Source organism: Coenobita brevimanus, chromosome 39, assembly GCF_032717465.1.
Source record: "Coenobita brevimanus isolate Jiangsu-jjx chromosome 39, ASM3271746v2, whole genome shotgun sequence".
NCBI classification, from domain to species: Eukaryota; Metazoa; Arthropoda; class Malacostraca; order Decapoda; family Coenobitidae; genus Coenobita; species Coenobita brevimanus.
In genome coordinates this window covers 29,262,995-29,286,429 of record NC_136992.1, presented here as the reverse complement: position 1 = coordinate 29,286,429, position 23,435 = coordinate 29,262,995, and the positions used below count along the sequence as shown (strand labels likewise).

At 43.3% G+C, this 23,435-nt stretch overlaps 1 protein-coding gene across 2 annotated transcripts in view; it reads left to right on the top strand.

Moving 5' to 3' along the window:
* The window catches only part of LOC145396880 (uncharacterized), a 70,482-nt gene extending 47,312 nt beyond the window's left edge, over positions 1–23,170 (top strand). For both annotated transcript variants that reach the window (XM_080270168.1, XM_080270169.1), the window contains exons 2-8: positions 9,397–9,998; positions 10,449–10,741; positions 11,279–11,489; positions 13,148–13,310; positions 14,075–14,265; positions 15,178–15,312; positions 16,033–23,170. In XM_080270168.1, the coding sequence (XP_080126294.1) occupies positions 9,429–9,998; positions 10,449–10,741; positions 11,279–11,489; positions 13,148–13,310; positions 14,075–14,265; positions 15,178–15,312; positions 16,033–16,266 (1,797 nt within the window). In that variant the 5' untranslated portion in view covers positions 9,397–9,428 and the 3' untranslated portion in view covers positions 16,267–23,170. The remainder of the gene's footprint in view (positions 1–9,396; positions 9,999–10,448; positions 10,742–11,278; positions 11,490–13,147; positions 13,311–14,074; positions 14,266–15,177; positions 15,313–16,032) is intronic.
* The last annotated feature ends 265 nt before the right edge of the window (positions 23,171–23,435 follow it).

Below are 23,435 nucleotides of genomic sequence, written 5' to 3'. Positions count from 1 at the left end.
GGACAGCAAATAAAGAGCTGGGAGCAAGGATGAGAGTTGAATATATTGGTGTTGTGATGAGAAGGGGTAGACTGAGATGGTTTGGGCATAAAGAGAGGATGGAGGGTGACAACTGGGTGCGGAGAAATGAACGCTGAGAGTAGAGTGGCAAGAGGCAGACCGAAAAAGACCTGGGATATGTTGTTCAGTGTGACCAAGAGAGAGGTTGCTAGAGATCGAGCAGCGTGGAGATCTGCCAATGGGTGACCAAGGCCGTCGCATGCAAACATGTTGGAGCCTTTATAAACGAAAGAACGAACGAATCTGCGAAAAGAAATTATTATTATTATTATTATTATTTTAGTGCTGGTGATGGTAGTTGTAGTAGCAGTAGTAGTAGTAGTAGATTTGTTTACTCTTTATTTGTTTGTCTTGTGTTTGTTAGGAAGGCATCGTGGGGTGAGTGGTGTGTGTGCTGAGAGAGAGAGAGAGAGAGAGAGAGAGAGAGAGAGAGAGAGAGAGAGAGAGAGAGAGAGAGATCTGCCTTGTTTACTCCCTCCTTCCTCTCTCTCTCTAATTAGGGAAGAAGGGCTTAAGGTCAGGTTGTACGCAGTGACCAAATTGAGAGAGAGAGAGAGAGAGAGAGAGAGAGAGAGAGAGAGAGAGAGAGGAAGTGAAAGTGGGAGAGGCGTAGGCTACTATGGCCGTAATTATCTACAGTCACCACAAAAACTTCAACAAACCCCCTACCAGTAGTAGTAGTACTAGTAACAGTAGTAGTAGCAGTAATAGTAGTAGTAGTAGTAATAGTGGTAGTAGTAGTAATAGTAGTGGTAGTAGTAGTAGTAATAGTAGTAGCAGTAGTAGTGGTAGTAGTAAAATAGTAATAATAACAATAACAATCACCTAAATAATAACATAAGAAGAGAGGATAACTGCAGTAGGCCGGTTGGCCCATGTTAGGCAGCTCCTAGAAGAGTAACTGAACTACAAGAATGAGATAAGAGTAGCAACGAAGAAGGCTCTCCCCCGCCCTCCAAACCCTCCAGCTGAAGCCGGCAGGAAAAAGTCAGAAGGAACACCACGCAGTATAGAAAAACTGACGTGGACATTTTATAGGAAAGTGTGAAAGGAGAATAGAGACTATCATAGTGTAACCTGAGAAGGAAAAATTATGAATTACTATTGGTTATAAGATTTTTTTTTTTCTATATCCACCCCTTATTTGTCATATGCTTATCTAGCCTATGCTTGAAACTCTCATGGAAGAGGCAGCAACTACTTTACTAGGTAGCTTATTCCATTCGTCTACTACTCTATTACCAAACCAATTTCTGCCTATTTCCTTATTGAAACGGAATTTTTCTAGTTTGAAATCATTATTTCTAGTTCTATCCTGTATGCTCACTTTAAGTACCTTGCCAGTATCTCCCTTATTTATACCATTCATCCACTTAAACACCTCAATTAAGTCTCCCCTTACTCTACGCCTCTCTAGCGAATGCAGACTTAGTCTTTTCAGTCTGTCTTCATATGACAGGTTCCGGACGTCATGTATCATTTTTGTCATTCTTCTCTGTACATTTTCTAACGAATTAATATCCATTCTATAGTAAGGACACCAAAATTGTACTGCGTAGTCTAAATGTGGCCTTACTAATGCTAGATAAAGTTGCAGTATTACTTTTGATGATCTATTGCTCACGCTTCTCGAAATAAATCCTAGGACCCTATTTGCTTTATTTCTCGCTTTAATAATAATAATAATAATAATAATAATCTAATAGTAGTAGTAGTAGCAGTAAGAGTGTCCATTCCTTTTTTTTTTTTTCTTTTTCTGCTGTGGATTTCATATTGCTATCTATCTCCACAATTTTTCGTTCAGTACCTTATATAGCCACAGGGGACATGAAAATGGGCGAAAACTTTTGAACCAGGACGTAGGTTAATGAGAGGAGTGACAGACAGACAGACGGACGGAAGGAGTGAGTGAGAGTGTGTGTGTGTGTGTGTGTGTGTGTGTGTGTGTGTGTGTGAGAGAGAGAGAGAGAGAGAGAGAGAGAGTTTCCAAGGCATCGGCATGGATTTTTGACGTAACAGAGAGAGAGAGAGAGAGAGAGCGAGAGAATCACGTAGAGTAGGATGTGACGTTGATGACGTCACTTGGACCCATGACGTCATCAAACAAAAACTGAACTGACGACTCGACCTTGTGTGTGTGTGTGTGTGTGTGTGTGTGTGTGTGTGTGTGTGTGTGTGTGGTGAGGTGTGTTGTGGTAGGATTTGGTGTGTGTGTGTGTGTGTGTGTGTGTGTGTGTGTGTGTGTGTGTGTGTGTGTGTGTGTGTGTTTAGGAAGCCTGTGAAATGTGAGGTGTTGTGATGATGATGACAATATAGCTAGGTGGTGTGATGAAGGTCAGGATTATAGAGGAACCAGAAGTATTGTTATGTTAGTGATGATGATGGTGATGATGATGATGATTACTTTTTCAGGAACAGAGTGTGTATAATCTCATAAATGTTTGGTACCAGCGAAGAGATAGATGGTGATGATGGTAAATAGGGTGTAATGACAGGTGTGTAGAATAGGTGTAGTGCATTAAGTTACGATTGTTGTTGCACCCGTGTGAAGTGTGGTTGTAGTGGTGGTTCGCAGGTATGGTGATGGTTGTAGTGGTGGTTGGTGTGATGGTGGTGTTGTGGTTGTAGTGGTTGGTGGTGGTGGTGTTGTGGTTGGTGGTGGTGGTGGGGGTGGTAGGTGTATTGATGGTAGTTCATAGCCGTGGTGGTAAGTGTGGTAGAATCGTTATGCTGATAGTGGTTAACATAATAAGCCTGTGGTTGATGTGGTGGTGGTGGTAGGTGTAATAGCGGATCTGAATTACAAACCTAATTAGCCGTACACCACATGCAGGTAACTGTCAAGGTAAAAATAAGAAATAAGGAACTGGTCGTAAGAGTACACACACACACACACACACACACACACACACACACACACACGTGGAAGACAAGTTTTTTTTTTTTTTTTTTTTTTTTTTTTTTTTTTAAATAAGGGAATTTGGTGGAATGCGCAGTAAAAGTCGATGAGGAAGTGAAGTGCGCAGGATTTGAATGTTGTTGTGTGACGTCAGAGGAGGGAGGAAGCCTGGTCTACTCTGAATCTGTTGCGCATTTACAAACACACGTGTATCACCCCACGCCCCTCCTCTCACCCCCCCCGCCCCCAGTTTTTTCACCCCTCACCCCATCCGTCCAAACAGGTAAAGTCTGCGGGGTGTTTGGAGGGCAGGACGACTCAAGGCACTGACGGAGACGCGGAAGGTGGTGATTGTAGACAGTGTTTGTTTATCTTTCTCTTACCCCTCTCCACCTCCATCTTACCTTCCTCCTCCCCCTCTCTCTCTCTCCCCACCCCACCCTCTCCCATCACCCTCCCTCCCACCCTCTTCCCTCCCTCTCACTCCTTCGTTCACACCTCCCTTCCTTCCTTCTCGTAACTCACGGTGTAGACTCAAATCTTGGCCTGTCATTCACCTCCATGTTCTCACCCCTTTGTCTTCTGCTTTCTTCCTTCTCTCCTCTCCCTCTCTTCTCCCTCTCCCTGTCGCCTCTCTCCTCTCCCCTTGCTCACTCCTTCCCTTACATCACATACCTTGTTCAACTCATCAGTCATCTCGTAGTCATCCTTCTTTCCTCCCTTTCCTCTCTTCCATTTCTCCCTTCCCTTCATCTCCATTCCTCTCACTCCTTCCTGTCCTCCCTTCCATCCCTCTCTCTCATCTCTTCATTCCCTCTCATGTTCATCCCTCTCATCCCTTTTCCCTCCTGCCCATCTTACCCTCCCCCACTCTCATCTTTCCCCCTTCGTTCTCAGTCACCCCTCTTCCCCTCCCCCTCTCCACGCATCCTTGATCTCCACCTCGCCTGAAAGAGTGGGTGGATGGTGGTAGGGGTGTATTGGGCGGTGGTTGTTGTTTTGGTTGTGTGGTAGCTTGGATTGTGGTTGCCTGGTGGATATTGGTAGTCGTGGGTATGGTTTTATGGTGAATGTTGGTAGTTGTGGTTGTATGGTGAATGTTTGTGGTTATGGTTGTGGTGAGAATTGTAGTAGTTGCTGGCAGTATGAGTGTTGTTGTGGTAGTAATTGTGGTTGTTGTGATGGTGGTTGTAGTGGTTGTTGTGGTGGTAGCGATTGTGGTTGTTGTTGTGGTGGTAGCGATTGTGGTTGTTGTGGTGGTACCGATTGTGGTTGTGGTGGCAGCGTTTGTGGTTGTGGTGGTGGTGGTAGTGATTGTGGTTGTTCTGGTGGTAGTGATGATGGTTGTGGTGATGGTAGCGATTGTGGTTATTGTGATGGTGGTAGTAATTGTGGTGATGGTAGCGATTGTGGCTGTTGTGGTGATGGTAGCAATTGTGGTTGTTGTGGTGGTGGAGTGATTGTGGTTGTTGTGAGTAGCGATTGTGGTTGTGGTGGTGGTAGCGATTGTTGTGGTGATGGTAGTGATTGTGGCGGCAGTGGTTGTAGCGATTGTGGTTGTTGTTGTGGTGGTAGTGATTGTGGTTGGGGTGGTGGTAGCGATTTGGTTGTTGTGGTGGTAGCGATTTGGTTGTTGTGGTGGTAGTGATTGTGGTTGTTGTGGTGGTAGCGATTGTGGTCGTTGTGGGTGTAGCGATTGTGGTTGAGGTGATGGTAGCGATTGTTGTGGTTGTGGTAGCGATTGTGGTAGTGATTGTGGTTGTTCTGGTGGTAGTGATGATGGTTGTGGTGGTGGTGGAGTGATTGTGGTTGTTGTGATGGTGGTAGCGATTGTGGTTGTGGTGGTGGCAGTGATTGTGGTTGTTGTGATGGTGGTAGCGATTGTTGTTGTGGTGGTAGTGATTGTGGTTGTTGTTGTGGTGGTAGTGATTGTGGTTGTTGTTGTGGTGGTAGTGATTGTGGTTGTTGTTGTGGTGGTAGTGATTGTGGTTGTTGTTGTGGTGGTAGTGATTGTGGTTGTTGTTGTGGTGGTAGTGATTGTGGTTGTTGTTGTGGTGGTAGTGATTGTGGTTGTTGTTGTGGTAGTGATTGTGGTTGTTGTGGTGGTGGTAGTGATTGTGGTTTTGGTGGTAGTGATTGTGGTTGTTTTTGTCGTCTGGGTGTGGTGTGGCTGAGGATGTTGTTGTTGTGTGATTGTTGCTGTTTGTTTGTCGTGGGGGGGCGTGCTGTTGTCTTTGTTTGTTTGTTTGTTTGTTGTCTGCTTTGTCATGGTGTAGTGTAGGTGAAAGTGATGTTGTGGTACGGTAGTGAGAGTTGTTATAGTGACGAGAGAGAGTGGCATTTGCTCTTGTCATTGTGGTGTGAATGTGAGTGATGGTGGTGGTGGTGGTGGTGGTGATAGTGATGGCAGTGGTGATGGTGGTGGTGGTGGTGGTGGTGATGGTAGTGGTGGTGATGGTAATGGTGGTGTTGTATTGTTGTTGGTGGTGGTGATGGTGTTGTATTGTTGTTGTTGGTAGTGGTGGTGGTGATAGTGATGGTAATGGTGGTGGTCGTGTTGTGTTGGTGGTGGTGGTGGTGGTGGTGATAGTGATGGTAGTGGTGGTAATGGTTCTGTTGAATTGTTGTTGTTGTTGTTGTTGGTGGTGGTGGTGGTGGTGGTGATAGTGATAGTGGTGGTGGTAGTGGTGGTGATGATGATGGTGAGAGAGGAAGACTGTTGGCTTTTGTGGTGTCAGGAAAAATGGCATTGTTGTTGTGAGTGTGGGTGAGGGTGGTGTGGTGTGGGTGTTTGTATTGTGGTGGGGTGTGGGTGGTGTGGTGTGGGTGTTTGTATAGTGGTGTGGTGTGGGTGTAGGTGTGGTGTGGGTGTTGTGATGTTAATGTGGGTGTTGTTGTGAGTGTGGGTGGTGTGGGTGTGGTGTATTGTGGTGTAGGTGTTGTGGTGGTGTGGTGTGGGTGTGGGTGTAGTGGTGAGTGTGGGCGGTGTGGTGTGGTGTGGGTGTGGGTGGGTGTTGTGGTGTGGTGTGGGTGTGGGTGGGTGTGGTGTATTGTGGTGTGGGTGTTGTGGTGTGATGTCTGTGTTGCCTCCTACGTGACGCCACACTTCAAGCATCTCTCCCCTCACTCTCTTCCTCTTATCACCTTCCCCTCCCCTCCCTTCCCTTCCCCTCCCCCTTCTCCAACCTCCCTTTACCCTCCCCCTCCTGTTCCTTTCCTCCCGTCTTTCCTACAATTTCGTTATCTTCTCTCCCCTTCCCTCCTTCCTCCTACATTTTTCCATATCCTCCCCTCCCTCTCTCTTCCACTTGTCCATTCTTCTCCTCTCTCTTCTTGCATTCCACATTTCCTCCATCCTCTTCACTTCTTCCTCATTCCCTCCCTCCCTCCCTTCTTTCCTCCATCCTCTACCTCCTCCTTCCCTCCTCTCCCTTCCTTCTCTCTCCCCCTCGTTGGTCTGGCTTTATGCTGTCTTATTCTCTCTCTCTCTCTCTCTCTCTCTCTCTCTCTCTCTATCACGCATCATGGTATATTCTCGATCTCTGTTATCTCTAGTTTAAAATGCATATAATTATGCCAAGGTCCTCACTATAACAAGAATCCATCACGTCAGAAACAAGCACACCCAAATGTTCTCCTTGAATAACATCACTACAACAGATCACCATAACGTAACTGACAAGGATAGCGCCCAGTGACTTATTTCACAGGGTGTACTACTACTACTAACCTCCACTAATACTTCATAACCTATAACTTATTTTTACTGGGTTATATAACTCCTGTTCTCCTCCACCACTACTCCACCCAGCCCCACCCACTCTCCGCCCACTCCACCCACTGTTAAGTCCCACGTATGCTGTTACTAAGAGATGTCCCCTTGCCATCGTTAATGTCGTCAGTCATAGCTACAACGTCCGACTTAACAGGGTGTAATCATCAAGCTCTGTCCCGACCCTCACCACCTAACAAGCCTGTGTGTGTGTGTGTGTGTGTGTGTGTGTGTGTGTGTGTGTAAGGTTAACGGAATGAGGTTATGGCTGTGTGTGTGTAAGATTGACAATCAGGTTACGGTGTGTGTGTGTGTGTGTGTGTGTGTGTGTGTGTGTGTGTGTGTAGGATAAAGAGAGACGTGTGTAACATTTAACTTATCGACTTAAATCCTCCATTAAGATCTGGTGACTCATTTACATTTGTGCTATCCTTGTAGTATTACGCTATATAAAGTAGCTTACACCTGATTAAATGTCCACAAGAGGAAAACGACAAGCATCATCATCATCATCATCTTCATCACTACCACCATCACCACCACCGTCATCATCATCATCATCATCATCATAATCATCATCATCATCCCTACCACCACCGTCATCATCATAATCATCATCACTACCATCACCACCACCACCACCACCATCATCATCATCATCATCATCATCATCATCATCATCAAAAAGTAAAAAGTTAGCCTATCCAATGCATTTATCTTCTAAGACGTGTTTGTGCTAGTTGAGATGGAGAGAGAGAGAGAGAGAGAGAGAGAGAGAGAGAGAGAGAAGGCTTACTTTCTATGTCCTTAGTGGTGTTGTTACCTGACTGACTAATTAAGAGGGTAAAAGGAAGGTGTGGGGAGAGTAAGGTTAGGAGGAGACGACGACGACGACGAAGAGGAAAGAAGAGCAGACGAAAAAAAAAAAAACAAGAAGAAGAAGAAGAAGAAGAGCAGACGAAGAAAACAGAAGAAGAAGAAGGAAAAGAAAACGAAATAAAACAGAAGAAGAAGAAGAAGGCAGAGGGGACGAAAAGAGGGCAGAAGACGAAGAAAAAGAAGAAGTAGAAGAATTAATTTTAATCGGTAGAAAGGGATAAAAAGTGACCTGCCAAAAACGGGATATTGCGAAAGGTAGTTAAGATGTAGTGTAGTGTTCATCGTGACTGTTTGGTAGGCAGGATAGGGTACGCAGGGTGCATGGTCCGCCTCACCCCGCCTCACCCTTGCTCCGTTGCATACTGATTTAGTGTGTGGGGTAGGTTTGTGGTCGTTCACTCCCCGGATAGATAAATAGATAGATAGGTAGGTAGAAACACGATAGATAAATTGGAGTAGGTTTAGTCGTTCTCACCCCGGTTTGATAGACAGATAGATAGATACGTTAAATAGATAGATATGTAGATAGATATACCATAAGTAGATAGATAGGGAAATAGATGCACGGTTGTATATTGTGTGTAAATTGATAGATATATGGTAGATAGATTGATGAATAGATTAACGGTAGATAGGTGGGGATAAATACACATTGGGTATATGTGTGGCTGTGTTCCGAGATAGACTGTTGGATAGATAAAAACTAGATAGATAGATAGGTATATAGATGCACGGTAGGTATATGATTGTGTATATAGATAGATTGATAGATAGATAGATAGATAGCTGCTGTGGTGTAGGGTATGTACGATTGTCATACTGATATCTCATTTAGTGGTGCTGAAAAAGGTGATGATGGTGATGGTGTTGGTGAGGATGATGAAGGTGGTGGTGGTGATGATGATAAAGATGATGGTGATGATGATAATGATGATGATGATAAAGATAATGGTAAGAATGATGATGATGATGGTGGTGATGATGATGATGGTGATGATAATGATGGTGATGATTGTTAGGGTCATAATTAACCCCTTCCATACGACTTTTTGTTAGTCTCTCTCTCTCTCTCTCTCTCTCTCTCTCTCTCTCAGTCGCTTTGGGTGACTAGCACGTTCGGAGAGACGCGGGGGTCGGCTCTACATCCTTCTCACAGCACTTCTTCGTGACTAGCATCGTATCCCAGTGTTAATCTATTGTCACATCTCAGCAGTCAAGCCATTTTAAGCCAAGTTAGAGTGAAAAGACTATAGCAACCCCACAGGAACTCAAATCCGCACGTGTTACTGAGAAAGCCTGTCTGTTGCGGCCAGATGTGTGTATTGTGATTGGGAGAGCGGCTTTAATATTGAGGTGGTTTGCGCTGCGTCGCCGTTTGCATAGTCAGTGAGTGCCTTAGATGTGTTGCTGACCTCCCCGTAGGCAGTATTTGAGGCTATTGTGGTGTTTGGTGTTTGGTGGTATGTGGTAGTGTGTTGTTTGTGGTGACGTTTGTGTGTGTGTGTGTGTGTGTGTGTGTGTGTGTGTGTGTGTGTGTGTGTGTGTGTGTGTGTGTGTGTGTTTAATAAATGAGGAAGTGTGTAAATATTTGTTTGTTTTTTTGAGGTACACTTAGTAAGAGTAAGGATGACGATGCTGATGTTAATGTTAATGTTTTGTAGTGTGTGTGTGTGTGTGTGTGTGTGAAACTAATTATTGAGGTAATGTGCCAAAATTTCTTTGTTTTAATTGACACATTTATAGGATGACGGTGCAGATGTTGATGTCTTTATTTTGTTGTTTTCAGGGGTGTGGTGTTGTAGAGGTGGTGCCTTCACCATGAGCACCATCCCCTTGCTTCTGCCGTGCCCCCCGTCCCCCGCCACCACCACCACCCCCTCCCCCGCCACCTCCCCTTCACCCCGCCACCACCCCCTCCCCCGCCCACACCGCCACCGCCGCAACCACAACAACAACCGCAACTCATTCCCCCCAGACCAGGTACAGGAGACGCGTTGGGCTGCCCTCTTAGCCCGTGCAGCCCAACCACGGCCATACGGTGCATGCAGCCCCCTTACCCCAGCCCCCGCACCGCCTAGACCCCCGCCAGACCCCCCCAAGCCCTCCCCTACCTTGCCCCCAGTGGTAGTCCTAAATCGACAGGTAGCCCAAGTCTCCCCCATTGCACCTACGCCCACAGCCCGACCCACAGCCCCGTCCCAGCCCCAGCCACAGTCCCAGAATCCCCAGCCCACGTCTCCCAGCCCCCCTGCTCCCCTCCAGCAGACGCAGACGCCGGCACAGACACGGGTGCGGCCTGTGAGCAGCGTAGCAACTTTTAGTCGTGGCGTTACTTCCCCCACCGCCATCAAACTCTTCAACCCATCACGTCGGCTGAACAAGTCACAGGTTAGTTGAGAGAGAGAGAGAGAGAGAGAGAGAGAGAGAGAGAGAGAGAGAGAGATTGGGGGGGGGGGATCTTTCTAGCGCCCCTCCTTAGCCTGCCATTTTACTTCTGTGTACACGAAAAACTTCTCTTGTATTTTATTGTAATCTGTGTCTCTGTTAACAAGGTATAAGTAAGTCATAAGAATACTAAGCTTTATTATACAAATTGCTTAGGTAACTCTTTCGCCGCCATGAACTTAATTATTTGTTGAGGCAAAACTCAGACTTTTTTATTTGTTTTGAGAAATCGGAGTGTTCGAAGAGAGAGAGGAGTTTGAATCCTGAAATATCCCGATCGTTACTAAATTAAATAGGTGTTATAAAGTCTCCTAAAGAATGATAATAAATAGATTGATGATAAATGGATAAACAAGGAATGTGTACTGATTCAGGCAACCATCCCGCCTACAGTCGCAGCTCATCATGCCGCGAATGAAATCACTCTTCCGGTCTGGGGGCAGCGGCCGTGGACGAAGGGAGTTACCGCGAGACGAATCAGCCCGCAGCCTCGCCCAGTACGGTGAAGCCACGTCCCCGGAGCCCCTTCTGCGTAAGTGCCACACCGTACTGGCACTGTCCTCCGCGGGGGCGCCTCAGACACGCCTCGCCAGGGATCGCAAGGGCAGTAAGCTGGACTTTCTGCGTCGTATGTCACCTTCCAAGTCGGCTGTCTTCACCTCTGCCAAGCTGCCCGGACTTACCAGGTGTGTGTGTGTGTGTGTGAGAGAGTGTTGTTGTTTTGGGGTTATCAAAGCGTGAACCCGGTGGACTGCAGGTTGATGTTCTTCTCCCTTAGCCCACCGCCTTTCTTTTGAGGGGTAGGGAGGAGGGGGGGGGTTTCTTGGTGTCACCCTGGAAGGCTTTCGTTTCCAGTCCCCCTAAAATATGTAAATGAAGGAAGGAAGGAAGGAAAGAAAAAGACAAAACAGGAGGGTAGCCATAACATTTACTACTGTCACACATTCTTTTGTTTTTTCACTGAGTATTCACCCATTTGATTATGTTCGGTAGTTGTGTGAGTAAAGACAAACACAAATACAGTGTTTAGAAGCTGTATTAGTGGAGACAAACACATACACAAAGCAGACATAAAAACAGCAACATAACTTTAGAGGTGTTAAAAGATCCTGTCATGTTGCGCAGTTTGGTGACAGTGCGAGTGCAGACAAACACACACTCGAACACAAGTAAACATAAAAACAACTCAGGCTTAGACGTGTGTGTTTAAATCCTTCCTTCAGGTCACCCTCGACGGCCTCTGAGCTACGTCGAGGGCAGAGGGAGACCAGTGTGGTGGAGGGGGAGGGTGGTGGATGTTCCCGCTGCGCCTCCACTGCATCTGTTGTCTCCAGGGCGGGCCAAGACACGGTATTCTGTAAGCTGTGTCTCTCTGACGTGTCCATCAAGGAAATGTACCAACTCCAACAGTGCCTATGCCGCTTCTGCAAATATGTAAGTTACCCCTGAAATATGGAAGAAATATTTAAGTTAGGCCAGAAATATGTAAGTTAGACCAGTTATATTTAAGTTAATTCAGAAATATGTAAGTTAGGGCAGAAATATATAAGTTACGGCCGAAAGATATAAGCTCCAACAGTGCCTATCTCGCCTCAGTAATCATGTAAGTTAGTCCAGAGGTGGTTTATCACTGCCTGTTTTATTTATTAAGTTTGTGTATTTACTTAATTTTTACTTTCATTTTCCCCACATACGTACCCAACCCCCCTTCTCTCTTTCTCACATACGTACCCAACCCCCCTTCTCTCATTCTCACATACTTACCCAACCCCCCTTCTCTCTTTCTCACATACGTACCCAACCCCCCTTCTCTCTTTCTCACATACGTACCCAACCCCCCTTCTCTTTCTCACATACGTACCCAACCCCCCTTCTCTCTTTCTCACATACGTACCCAACCCCCCTTCTCTCATTCTCACATACGTACCCAACCCCCCTTCTCTCATTCTCACATACGTACCCAACCCCCCTTCTCTCTTTCTCACATACGTACCCAACCCCCTTCTCTCTTTCTCACATACGTACACAACCCCCATTCTCTCTTTCTCACATACGTACCCAACCCCCTTTTCTCTTTCTCACATACGTACCCAACCCCCCTTCTCTCTTTCTCACATACGTACCCAACCCCCCTTCTCTCTTTCTCAAATACGTACCCAACCCCCCTTCTCTCTTTCTCACATACGTACCCAACCCCCCTTCTCTCATTCTCACATACTTACCCAACCCCCCTTCTCTCTTTCTCACATACGTACCCAACCCCCCTTCTCTCTTTCTCACATACGTACCCAACCCCCCTTCTCTCATTCTCACATACGTACCCAACCCCCCTTCTCTCATTCTCACATACGTACCCAACCCCCCTTCTCTCTTTCTCACATACGTACCCAACCCCCCTTCTCTCTTTCTCACATACGTACCCAACCCCCCTTCTCTCTTTCTCACATACGTACCCAACCCCCCTTCTCTCTTTCTCACATACGTACCCAACCCCCCTTCTCTCTTTCTCACATACGTACCCAACCCCCCTTCTCTCTTTCTCACATACGTACCCAACCCCCCTTCTCTCTTTCTCACATACGTGCCCAACCCCCCTCCTCTTTCTCACATACGTACCCAACCCCCCTCCTCTTTCTCACATACGTACCCAACCCCCCTCCTCTTTCTCACATACGTACCCAACCTCCCTCCTCTCTTTCTCACATACGTACCTAACCCCCCTTCTCTCTTTCTCACATACGTACCTAACCCCCCTTCTCTCTTTCTCACATACGTACCGAACTCCCCTCTTCTCTCACATACGTACTCAACCCCCTCCTCTTTCTCACATACGTACCCAACCCCCCTCCTCTCTTTCTCACATACGTACTCAACCCCCCTCCTCTTTCTCACACACGTACCCCTAACCCCCCTCCTCTCTTTCTCACATACGTACCCAACTCCCCTCTTCTCTCACATACGTACTCAACCCCCTCCTCTTTCTCACATACGTACCCAACCCCCCTCCTCTCTTTCTCACATACGTACTCAACCCCCCTCCTCTTTCTCACACACGTACCCCTAACCCCTTCCTCTTTCTCGTGCCGCCACAGTGCATGGCGGTGTACGTGGGCATCAAAATTCGCGAGGGTGACTATAGTATTCAATGCCCAGACGCCAACTGTGACTGTCAGGGCGAACTCTCACTGGAGGAGCTGCAGTCTTTAGCGGGGCCCGAACTCTATCACCTACACCTCAAATTTAAGACCAATTTGGGTAAGGAGTGACTGTTTACCTGTGCATTTTTCTGTCTTGGTTATTTCCCCCTCAGTCTGTCTGTCTCCTCTAGCTTAACCCCTGCCACCATCTTTATCTGTATGTCTGTCTCTCCCTGTCACTTTGTCTCTCGAACTCTTGTCATCTGCACCTCAAGTTTAAGACCAATCTGGGTAAGGAGTGACTGTTGACCTGTGTAATTTTTCTGTCTTGGCTATTTCCCCCTCCCCCCTTGTCTTTCTGTCTCCTCGAACCTAGCTCTACCACCTTATCTGTATCTCTGTCTCTCCAGTTATCATTCTGTCTTTCTTTGAGCTTGAACTCTCTGACCATCATCGTCCTTATCTGTGTCTCTGTCTCTCCTTGTATCAGTCTGTCTATCCCTCTTTCAGCTTGATCTCTGCCATCTACTTCGTTCTCATCTCTATCAGTCTGTGTATGTAAGTGTGTCCTTTCATTCTCGGTACTGTTTCTGGTACTTACAACTTAACTTTCAGGCAGTATAGCGATTGATACTTTCACAGGTGTCCCGCTACCACAATAATGTTATAACTAAGCATTCAAGATAGAGAGAGAGGGCAATTTTAGCCCAGGTTAAAAATGAAAAGAATATAATACCGTAATCCTCTTCTTGCAGAGATAGGCTAAACATCCTTTGTGGTGTTCATCTCTGGTTTTAACTCTGCATTCACGATAGAGAGAGGACAATATTAGGTCAGGTTAAGAGTGAAAATAATATAATACCGTAATTCTCATCTTTGCAGAGGTAGACTGTGACCCCCTTCGTGTGTGGTGTCCGATGCCTGGATGTGAGACCATTGTACAGTTGAGCACCAGTAAACACGAGGGTCCCCAGTCAGCCTCCTGTCAGGCCTGCAGTGCCGTGTTCTGTGCCAAATGTTCCCTCCCCTGGCACCCCACCACGCCATGCAGACCACACCCGGCAGAAACTTTGGTTAGTGGGGGTTTGTTTCGTCATGCACTTGGAATATCGTGTGTGTGTGTGTGTGTGTGTGTGTGAGAGAGAGAGAGAACATCTGTGTGTGTGTGTATGTGTGTGTGAACATCATACAGTTTCTATATTCATCCATTATGTCTGCATCATATCATGCATTTAGCGAGTCATGAACTACCATTCAGTTAGTCTCGGTCTGGCTTGGTTTTGATCATGTAATGCACTGTCATGCACTACCAGTTTTGTCTGTGTAGGGAATCATGCACAACAACTCAGTCTGCCTCTTGGTTAGTCTCTATTCTGGTCACGTCATGCACTCAGGATATCTTCCACTACCTAATACTGTGCCTTCGTAGGTGAGCATGAACTGCCTCTGAATATATCACGAGGTCATAGTGTTGTGTGCCAAGCTTTCATCCCCCTTTTACTCAGCTACACCCAATGAACCACACCACGCCCCCCACAGCCTTTGTTTAGTCATAGTTCTCGGTGTGTATGTCATGCAATTTTCGGTCATTCCAAGTAGCCGGATTCTAAGTGATATTGGAGACTTCCCAGCACCTTTTCCATAGTAATGTATCCTGCACATTACACTTTGACATTCTTCCTTTGTTCACTTATAAAGGCCCCAACATTCTTGCATTCGTCGACCTTGGCACATCTTCATGCTGTTGGGTCCCTTGTCTGCCAAATCATACTCTGTGACTATCCCAAGTCATTTTTGGTCAACGTCTTGCATAAATATCATAGGCTAACATATCAACATACACTCCACATAATTAAACAGGTAAGAAAGAGGAGCAAGAGTCGTTTATTGCAACAAAAATACGGGTCTGAGTGTGTATCGGTCTTGTTTTATCTCATTATTGATTACAGGACGTGAAGTAACCCATATCTGTTGTTTCTTCCCAGGCCGTTCCATATGACGACACTATAAAGCGGTGTCCGTCGTGTAAGGTGCCCATTGAGAGGGACGCAGGATGTGCACAGATGTTGTGTAAGCGCTGCAAACACGTCTTCTGCTGGTACTGCTTGACTTCACTCGATGTAAGTACTAAAAGCATCAAGGGTATTTTGTATTTTGAGTTTGTGAAGCGTATCTATAAATTAAAAAGAGAAACGTAGTGAGGCAGAGTTTTAGGGGCTTAAATGATTAACTTTCCATTTGTTTATGTGAAGCTTATCTGTAAATAAAGAAAATGTGCCAGTGCTGAAACTTGTAAAATGGGGGCAGGATTTTAGGGGCTTGAATGATGCATGAATGATTGTGTGGACCATGTCGCTTAGCATGTGGTTGAACGTTCTCCCTCGTCCGTACTTTCCCTTTCCCTGTTTTTGGCTCCTGAATTGCCCCTTTTAGGTGAGAGAGCCTGGATGATTGTAATGTGCTGTTACTCCATGGTGGGTAATATGTCTTTGAGGTGGAGCTGAGAATTTCAAAGACTTGAATGATTAGTGAATGGATGTGTGTCCCATTTCACCAGATACTGTGTTGATAGTTCTCCTACTTCTGTAATTTCCTATAATATGTAAGGCTGATGTTTATGCGTACTTAGTAATTTGGGGGGCCACATGACAATCCTCAGTTCAGTATTTCTTTTTCCTTGCCCACAAAATCCATCACAAAAAAATTCATTATTCTTCAGTTCCCTCCTCACTACAGTATTTATTTTTTGTGCCACTTTTATAGTTGTCTCACTTTGTCTCTTCCACATGCTGTATACCCCCATGTCTTGTAACCCAAACAATTTCCTTTTCTCCCAACAGGATGACTTTTTGTTGCGCCACTACGACAAGGGGCCCTGCAAAAACAAACTTGGCCACAGTCGGGCATCGGTCCTCTGGCATCGTGCGCAGGTCATCGGTATCTTTGCGGGCTTTGGGCTTCTCCTGGTGATGGCCTCTCCACTCTTGCTCTTCGTAGGTCCCTGCCTCCTCTGCTCCAAGTGTAAACCCTGCACCAAGCATGATCTCGAGGATGATAGCTTGTATGGGCTCTGAGGGAGGGAAGGAAGGACATATAGAAACGAAGTGGTGATGCGAAAGACACATAGGATTAAGTGGTGATGCAATTAGTGCCTGTGATTCAGATAAAAAACATTGACAGAGTGCATGGGAACGAGACAGAGAGCAAACATTGTACAGAGACCTTAGTGAGAAGAGGAAGGGAAGGGAAGACGTTAAATTGGAGATGCGAGTGCCTGTATATCAGAAAAACTTTGACAGAGTGCTTGGGATTGAGATAAAGAGTAAACAGTGTGTGAAGACTGTTCTGAGAGATAAAAAAAAAATTCCGATATTTTTTTATCATTATGAATCAAAGTTGTAGAGAAGGGACTGGACCAGTGAGAATTATAAACAAGAGTAAAAGTGCCATAAGAACTGGAACCCTTGCCTTCCATACCAAAGAAGGATTCCTACTGATTGTGTCTTTTGTCTCAATAAATGGGAAGTAAGAGCAGATATGGTTCTGTTCAAATTTTCTTTAAGCCAAAGAGGAGAACATTTCAAAACGACAAGAAACGAATCTCGCAAACACAAGTCAGGAGAATATATACAATTCAAAGACAAGAACAAGGAAAGGATTGGATTTAATGTGGTGTTGAATTTAACAAGTGAAATTTTAGCAGAGGGTTGCATATGACCTGATGTCGAAAAGCTCAAGAAAATTGAAAATTCGTGTTTGTGTATGTGAAAGAGTGCATTGTATTGGTGTCACAAAAAAGCACAGTGAACATCTGCAGAGGAGTGAATTATATCTGATTTTAACCAGTGAACGTGTGGGTAAGTTTAACATGGTAAGGTGTCTCTAGTACACATAATCTGCACTGTATATACAATTGCACCATTTAGAGCTTATAACAGGCACCAAGTGAAATTTGCCCTTGACCATTTTACAGAGGTGCATTGAAACCAGCTGCCAGTGCATCAAGAATCAACCCAGGAGATAACTATTGTTCTTCATCTGCGGAAAAAAAAAAAAAAAAGCAGAATGTGATGCATGAGTTCTTTCTTCACCATCTGTTAATTGTCCTCACAGAAAACTATCACTGAAAGGGTAAATCCCCCTTTCTGAGGGTTCATGTGAGACGAACTGAATCAGTGACACTGAGCTGAAAGGATTTGAACCACCAATAACAAAGTAAGAGGATTTGAATTACAGATACCAAATTCTGTGGATTCAAATCACTGTTATTGAACCAAGAAGATTCTTGCAGGTGGATGCTTTCCCTAGACTACTGCTCACATAGTCCACCACCACATTTAGCATATATATAAGGGCAGGGTTGTCCTAGCTCCTGATTCAATATGGTACCCTCCCTGTCTCTCGCATGACAACAACACTCAACTCTCAACGCTTTGTCTGCTAGCTTCTGGATGTGGGCTTGACCTGTGCATCTCGTGGTATTAGAGACTTGTTAATGGCACCTCATATCGCATCACTATAGTTTATAATATTTTCTAGGACAACCATGGGAAAGGACACATGCAGGAATGTCATTAACCCTGTAATGCCTCTTCCCTGTCCCGACGCACTGTGATGCTTTGTAGCCTATACGTCACTCCTATGGGTATCAAACACAAGATTATGGACTTGTTTTTAGATTGCACTTGAATGCCTTGTTGAAATATGTAGTCTGGATGACTGGAAAAAAACATAAGTGACTTTTGTTTTAGATTGTACTTGAATGTCTTATGAGTATGTGGCTTGGATGATAGTGAGAAAGGTGAGTGATCCTTGTTTTAGACTGCATTGGAATAATTTGTGAGTCGAGGTAGCTTGAATGTCTGTGAGTGATTCAGACTTTACAAAGTAAAAGCTGCAATTTTTTCCCTGTATATTAAACTGAGACATTCATTAACTGTGGTGATGGTAGTAAACACAAATACTGTAATATGCATGATCATCATTTTGCAGAAAGTGTACTGTACAGTACTACATGTACATTGGTTAACCTTTACAGTATGGTATGAGACTTTTTTTTTTTTTCTTTTTTTTTCTTTAAGCTGAAATATGGCAGTAGTGAGAATAAAATGTAAAAAGAGGCTATCTTGCTGAATGGGTTAAAACTGGTCAGCCAGGAAGAAGACCGAGTAGCTGTCTGCCACTGTCTGCAACTTTTTTTTCATCAGTTACAAAAGATATTTTATGTACTTCAGAAATTTCTCTTTAAAGTTGGTACAAAATATAGTTGCCGGTACAGTACAGTACCTTTCGTATAATGTAGTCTGCATATGGGTGGCATTTATATCTATGGAAATTAACAAATTTGTGTTGTATATTTTAAGTACTTGCATAATAACTGAATATGATTAATACTGTGTTTGCTTCCTGGGCACACTTATGATTGGATGAATTGGCTGTGATGCTTTTTATATTGTCTCTTTGACACTTTCATACTTTGATGGAGTATATTCTAAAGCTGCTTGTAGGTCTGTGGTAAATTCATAGGTAGAATATCTTCCCTTGCGCAGAAAGGAAAAGTGGGAATCATTTTACTGCAGCGTCTAATACAGGGTGATGGAAAAAAAAGGTAATGCTTAGTTGTATGAAATTTTGAAGAAGCATGGATTGTGTTTCTGTATTTCTAGGGAAGCTGGCAGTCAGTTCTGTATCATTTTGTACTTAGAAAAGTCAGCGTTTGTTTCTAAAGAATTCTGCCTCTCCAGGATTTTTTTTTATATCATTCTGTATCTCTATAAAAGTCAGCAGTCAGTTTTGTATATCTTGTGGAAAGTTGACTTTCAGTTTGTATTGAAAAGTCAGTGTTCATTTTTGCATCGTTCTGTACCTTGAAAATCAAAATTTGGTTCTGTATCACTTTGTATCCTGAGAAGCCATTGTTTAGTTCTGTATAATTTTGTATCAGGAAAGTTAACATTTGATTCTGTAACATTATTTATCCAGAAAAGTCAGCATTTGGTTCTGTCTAATTGTGCATTTGGAAAAGTCTGTTTGCGTCAGTATCAAGAAAGTCAATGTTCAGTTTTGTATCATTGTGTAGCCTATCTAGGAAAGCCGATGTTCAGTTGTGTATCGTTGTGTATGTTGGAAAGGCAATGGTTCGCTCTGTTAGAAATAAATTCAGTGCTCATTTCTGTATCATTGTGTAATAAAACTGATGTTCGGTTTGTGTTATCCTGTACTGAGGAAAGTCAGCATTCTGTTCTGGATCATTCTGTCTGCAAGGTAGAATTTAATCCTTTTAATCACCCTGGATTTTTGCCACCAAGTTACACCATGAAACAAGTGAAGAGTGCATGAGGAGATGTGTCTGTGAGTGTATGCATGTATAATAATGTTCAGGGAAAGCAAAAAGCATATAATACTTGTAATTATTTTTTTAATAGATTTTGTTGAGGTATACACTTTTCAGTCTTTTGTGTAGCCAGGTTTTGTAAAGGGCTATTTTATGTATTTTGTGTTTATATATACATACATCTACTCCCTTGAGAATCATTGTATCTTTTATTATATAGTACAAGAAACTCCTTAAATATGATGCTGTATTAGTTCAGCTTATTCTTGCTTCCTCTAGGCAATCTTATAAACTTGAAAGAGCTTTTATTTGTTTTTTTAAAGGCTCTATTTAACCCCAGCAGTTTGAAAAAAATCAAGGCAGATTAAAATCGTCTGGAGAAAGCAAGAAGAAAATATTAAAAGCATAATCTGACTGATGGAGTTAACTTTTATTTTTTGTTTATAGAAGCAACTGGTGCTATAGGATGTAAACAAGATTTTTTTTTTTTTTTTTTAAATATTTACCAGTTATGTCCATTACTCGTTTTTATTTTTTTGTTTTATTTTTGTGGTTTATTTTACTTGGGTTCACAGAGCAGTTCATAATGTGATATTTTGTACATAGAGCAGTGTACAGTACATATCCTCACGCTGCATTACACATAATTAGTGACTAGCACACATCACACACCCCTCTCACCACCCTCACTCTCCATGCTTTGATTTTCTGTTATTGCTGTTCTTCGCATGCAACTTACTTTCACCGTTTTTACTTCGTATCTTTTCTTTAACCTCCTCTGCACCCCATTGTTACTGATCCTAATGTGCTGTTTTTTTTTCATATTCTTTTTATTCAATTTCTGACTTTCCTGTCCCTCATTTACACTCATGTAGCCTTCTCTAACCTCTTTACCTCAAGGATGTCTTTTGTTTTCTGGGCACCTCCAGATGATATTATTCAGCTTAGGCGAGACGTCATTTTCACTGCAGGAGGTCCCCCCAAAGCTGCATAAAATCATCAGTGGGCAGCAAAACAAATGCCAAACATTGTCATGGTACTGAAGAGATGCATGATGACCTGTATTTGTTTTTTCCTCCTTTCTTTGTCCTTCACCACCTCAGCATACCAGGTGGTCCGTAGATTGTGCCCTCTTGTTTGTGTTGCAGGCGGGGATGACTCATTTTGCAGGTGTGAGGAACCCAGACACTTACATTGCTCCATGAACTTATAATTCAACCATGCAATCAGTGGATGTAGAGGAGACACTGTAAAGCATGCAAAGAGGTATGGGAAATAGGAAATGTTGCAGGGTAGACGGTAACACTAATCAAGTCATCCCCACAACACAAGAGAAATGAGAGGCGTAATATATGGACCAGCCTGCATTTCCCCCATCTACCTCCACTTCACGTTTCTTTTCATCAACTCATCTCACTCTCCTGTGGCCCACTTGCCTTACTCTCGTCACTGACAATATCTGGGTGTTGGAATGCTGTTACTACGTAAATGAATGTACTGATGTGCCAGAAGGTCAAAATTACCAGTGTATAAATCGAGCCCCCCCTGTCATTCCGTTCCACAGACCCCATCCATATGTTTGTGATAACCCCTTAAATATGGGTGACAGTTTTTAAAGTTCTTTTTCTTGCTATGTTCAGATTCTTCACTTTGGGAAGGGCCTGTAGTTACGAAAGAATTAAATAAAGACTAATACCTCCAATTTGAAATGTTTCACTAAAGCTGAACAATGTCGTCTGAGCAGCAAGAGTAAAGTGAAAAAGATGTCATTGTACTGAAGGGGTTAATACCAGCAACTGAATTACAGCTGAAACGAGAACAGATTACTAGAATAAAATTTGACTGCAATTTTTTCACTTACTCTTTCCCCTGTCCCATCTCAGAACCCAAGCCTGTTCCAATTTCACCAGACTTTACCAAACAGACCAGTTTATCAGAAGCAGGTATACCAAAGTTTGCCTTCCAGAGACCAAGGCTAATGCTATTGTAGGTAGCTGCTGAAGCTGAACAGTAGTTACTGGGAAGAAAAAGGAACTGGATCACCTGATCTCAACTCTAAATATTTCATCCTCATTTTGCAAAATGTCAGATTAGTTGTAATATGTTACTTTTCACATAATACTGTACCCGGTACTGAGAGGAGATAAACTTTTTTAGTTTGTAATGTGGAAGAGGGGTAGTATTTAATAGTACTGGCATATTGCATCAGCTTATCCAAATTATCAAGTTGTATTATGTCAAATGTGTGGTGATGCACTCCTGTGCTTTGTGTTCATGACCTGTGGAATTACATGGCTTATGTGCTAGAGGTGGCACGTTATTTGCATGTTGCCTATTTATCTCATTCTCGTTCACTTTGGAGCTTTCGTAGCATATCAATATAAGCGATGTAAGAGTATTTTGCCTCTTTCACCCGAATATTGTCTTTCATGTTATTGATGCACTCTAAGTCAATATTAGATTGATATAAATAGCATGCAAGAGGATATGGAGGTGTAATATGTAAAATAAACCACAATGAAGTACTACAAAGTTTCCAACAATAATGAAAATATGGGCCTATGTATTTTTGCTCAATGTTTGGATTGATTTAACTGGTGTAAAAAAGTATAGGGCCATTCTATATTTTGAGACTCGTATTCAGAGGTGATTTTGTTTTCTCTTGTTTAACATCCTTACTGATGTACTGTACTATGAAATAGATTTGTATCTTATCTGAAATCTCATTGGATGAATAAAGGGAACGAAGAGGTAAAGCATTCATTCTGGATCCATATTCAGAGGTGATTTAATACACATTGTTGGGTAAACTCATCACTGATATATTGTACTACTGCCAAGACTTGTATCTTACCTTGAATCTCACCAAAAAACAGAATGTGTAGTTCATACATTTAGTTTTCAGGTTCATATTGGAGGTGATTTTATATACATTTGTCTAAAAACCTAACTGATGTTCTGCAAATTAAACCTGTATCCTATCAGTTACTTCAGAGAAATTATGTATCTAACTTAACAACATCAGATAGTGTAGAATTCAGCTCCCACCCTCAAACTAATAATATTGTTATTCATAAATCTGAGACTGAATTGGATGACAAACCCCAAGATTTTGTCAGTAATATCTGAAATGTAATGAAAACCTAGTTTCTAGCTTTTCAGTTTTTGCTGATCAGATTCAATAAACGCAGGCCTTCCATAACAGACTTTCAAAGTATTGGGACTTGCGTACCTTTCACGCACTCAGATTTAAGAATATTAATGGCTTTGGAGATTTTGTAACACCTGTACCTTTATGATTTATGCTTCACATTACATTTAAATTTTCTCCTGTATTTTGCTCATATATAAGCCACGTTAAGAATAAAAAGATATAAGTTGAATACAAGAGAATCATAAGGTGTAATATGCAAAATAATTCCTAAAGGAGAGATGTTATGAAACCTCCGAAGCCAATTCGACTTCAACCCGCAGTCCAAGTGCATCCTTTCCTGCTTGCTTATGACAACTCCTCCCTTTTCAGTCTCCAACACAATGATCTCTTTTTCACAACTTTGTAATTCTGAGTTAGAAACATATGCGAGGAGTGAGTCTTATATTTATGTACATTTGTGGCGCAATAAAAACTCCACTGGTATCAGTAATTTTTGTTTAACTTTTCCTGAAGTATTTTCTTATTGATATTCTGGCACCTATTGCCATCTGAACCATGTTCATTATTAGGGTTGAATATCAGCCGTACGTAAATTTACGTCATGACCACCAGGTCACGTGTCTGGAGGTTTAAATATATGCCTCAACCAGCAATATCAGACATGTTTACCTAAGCATTGCTTTTGAGCAAAGCTGGGCCCTATAAGGTAAAGTGAACGAGAAAGTGTGCAATGGCATGAAAACAGCCAGCTGATA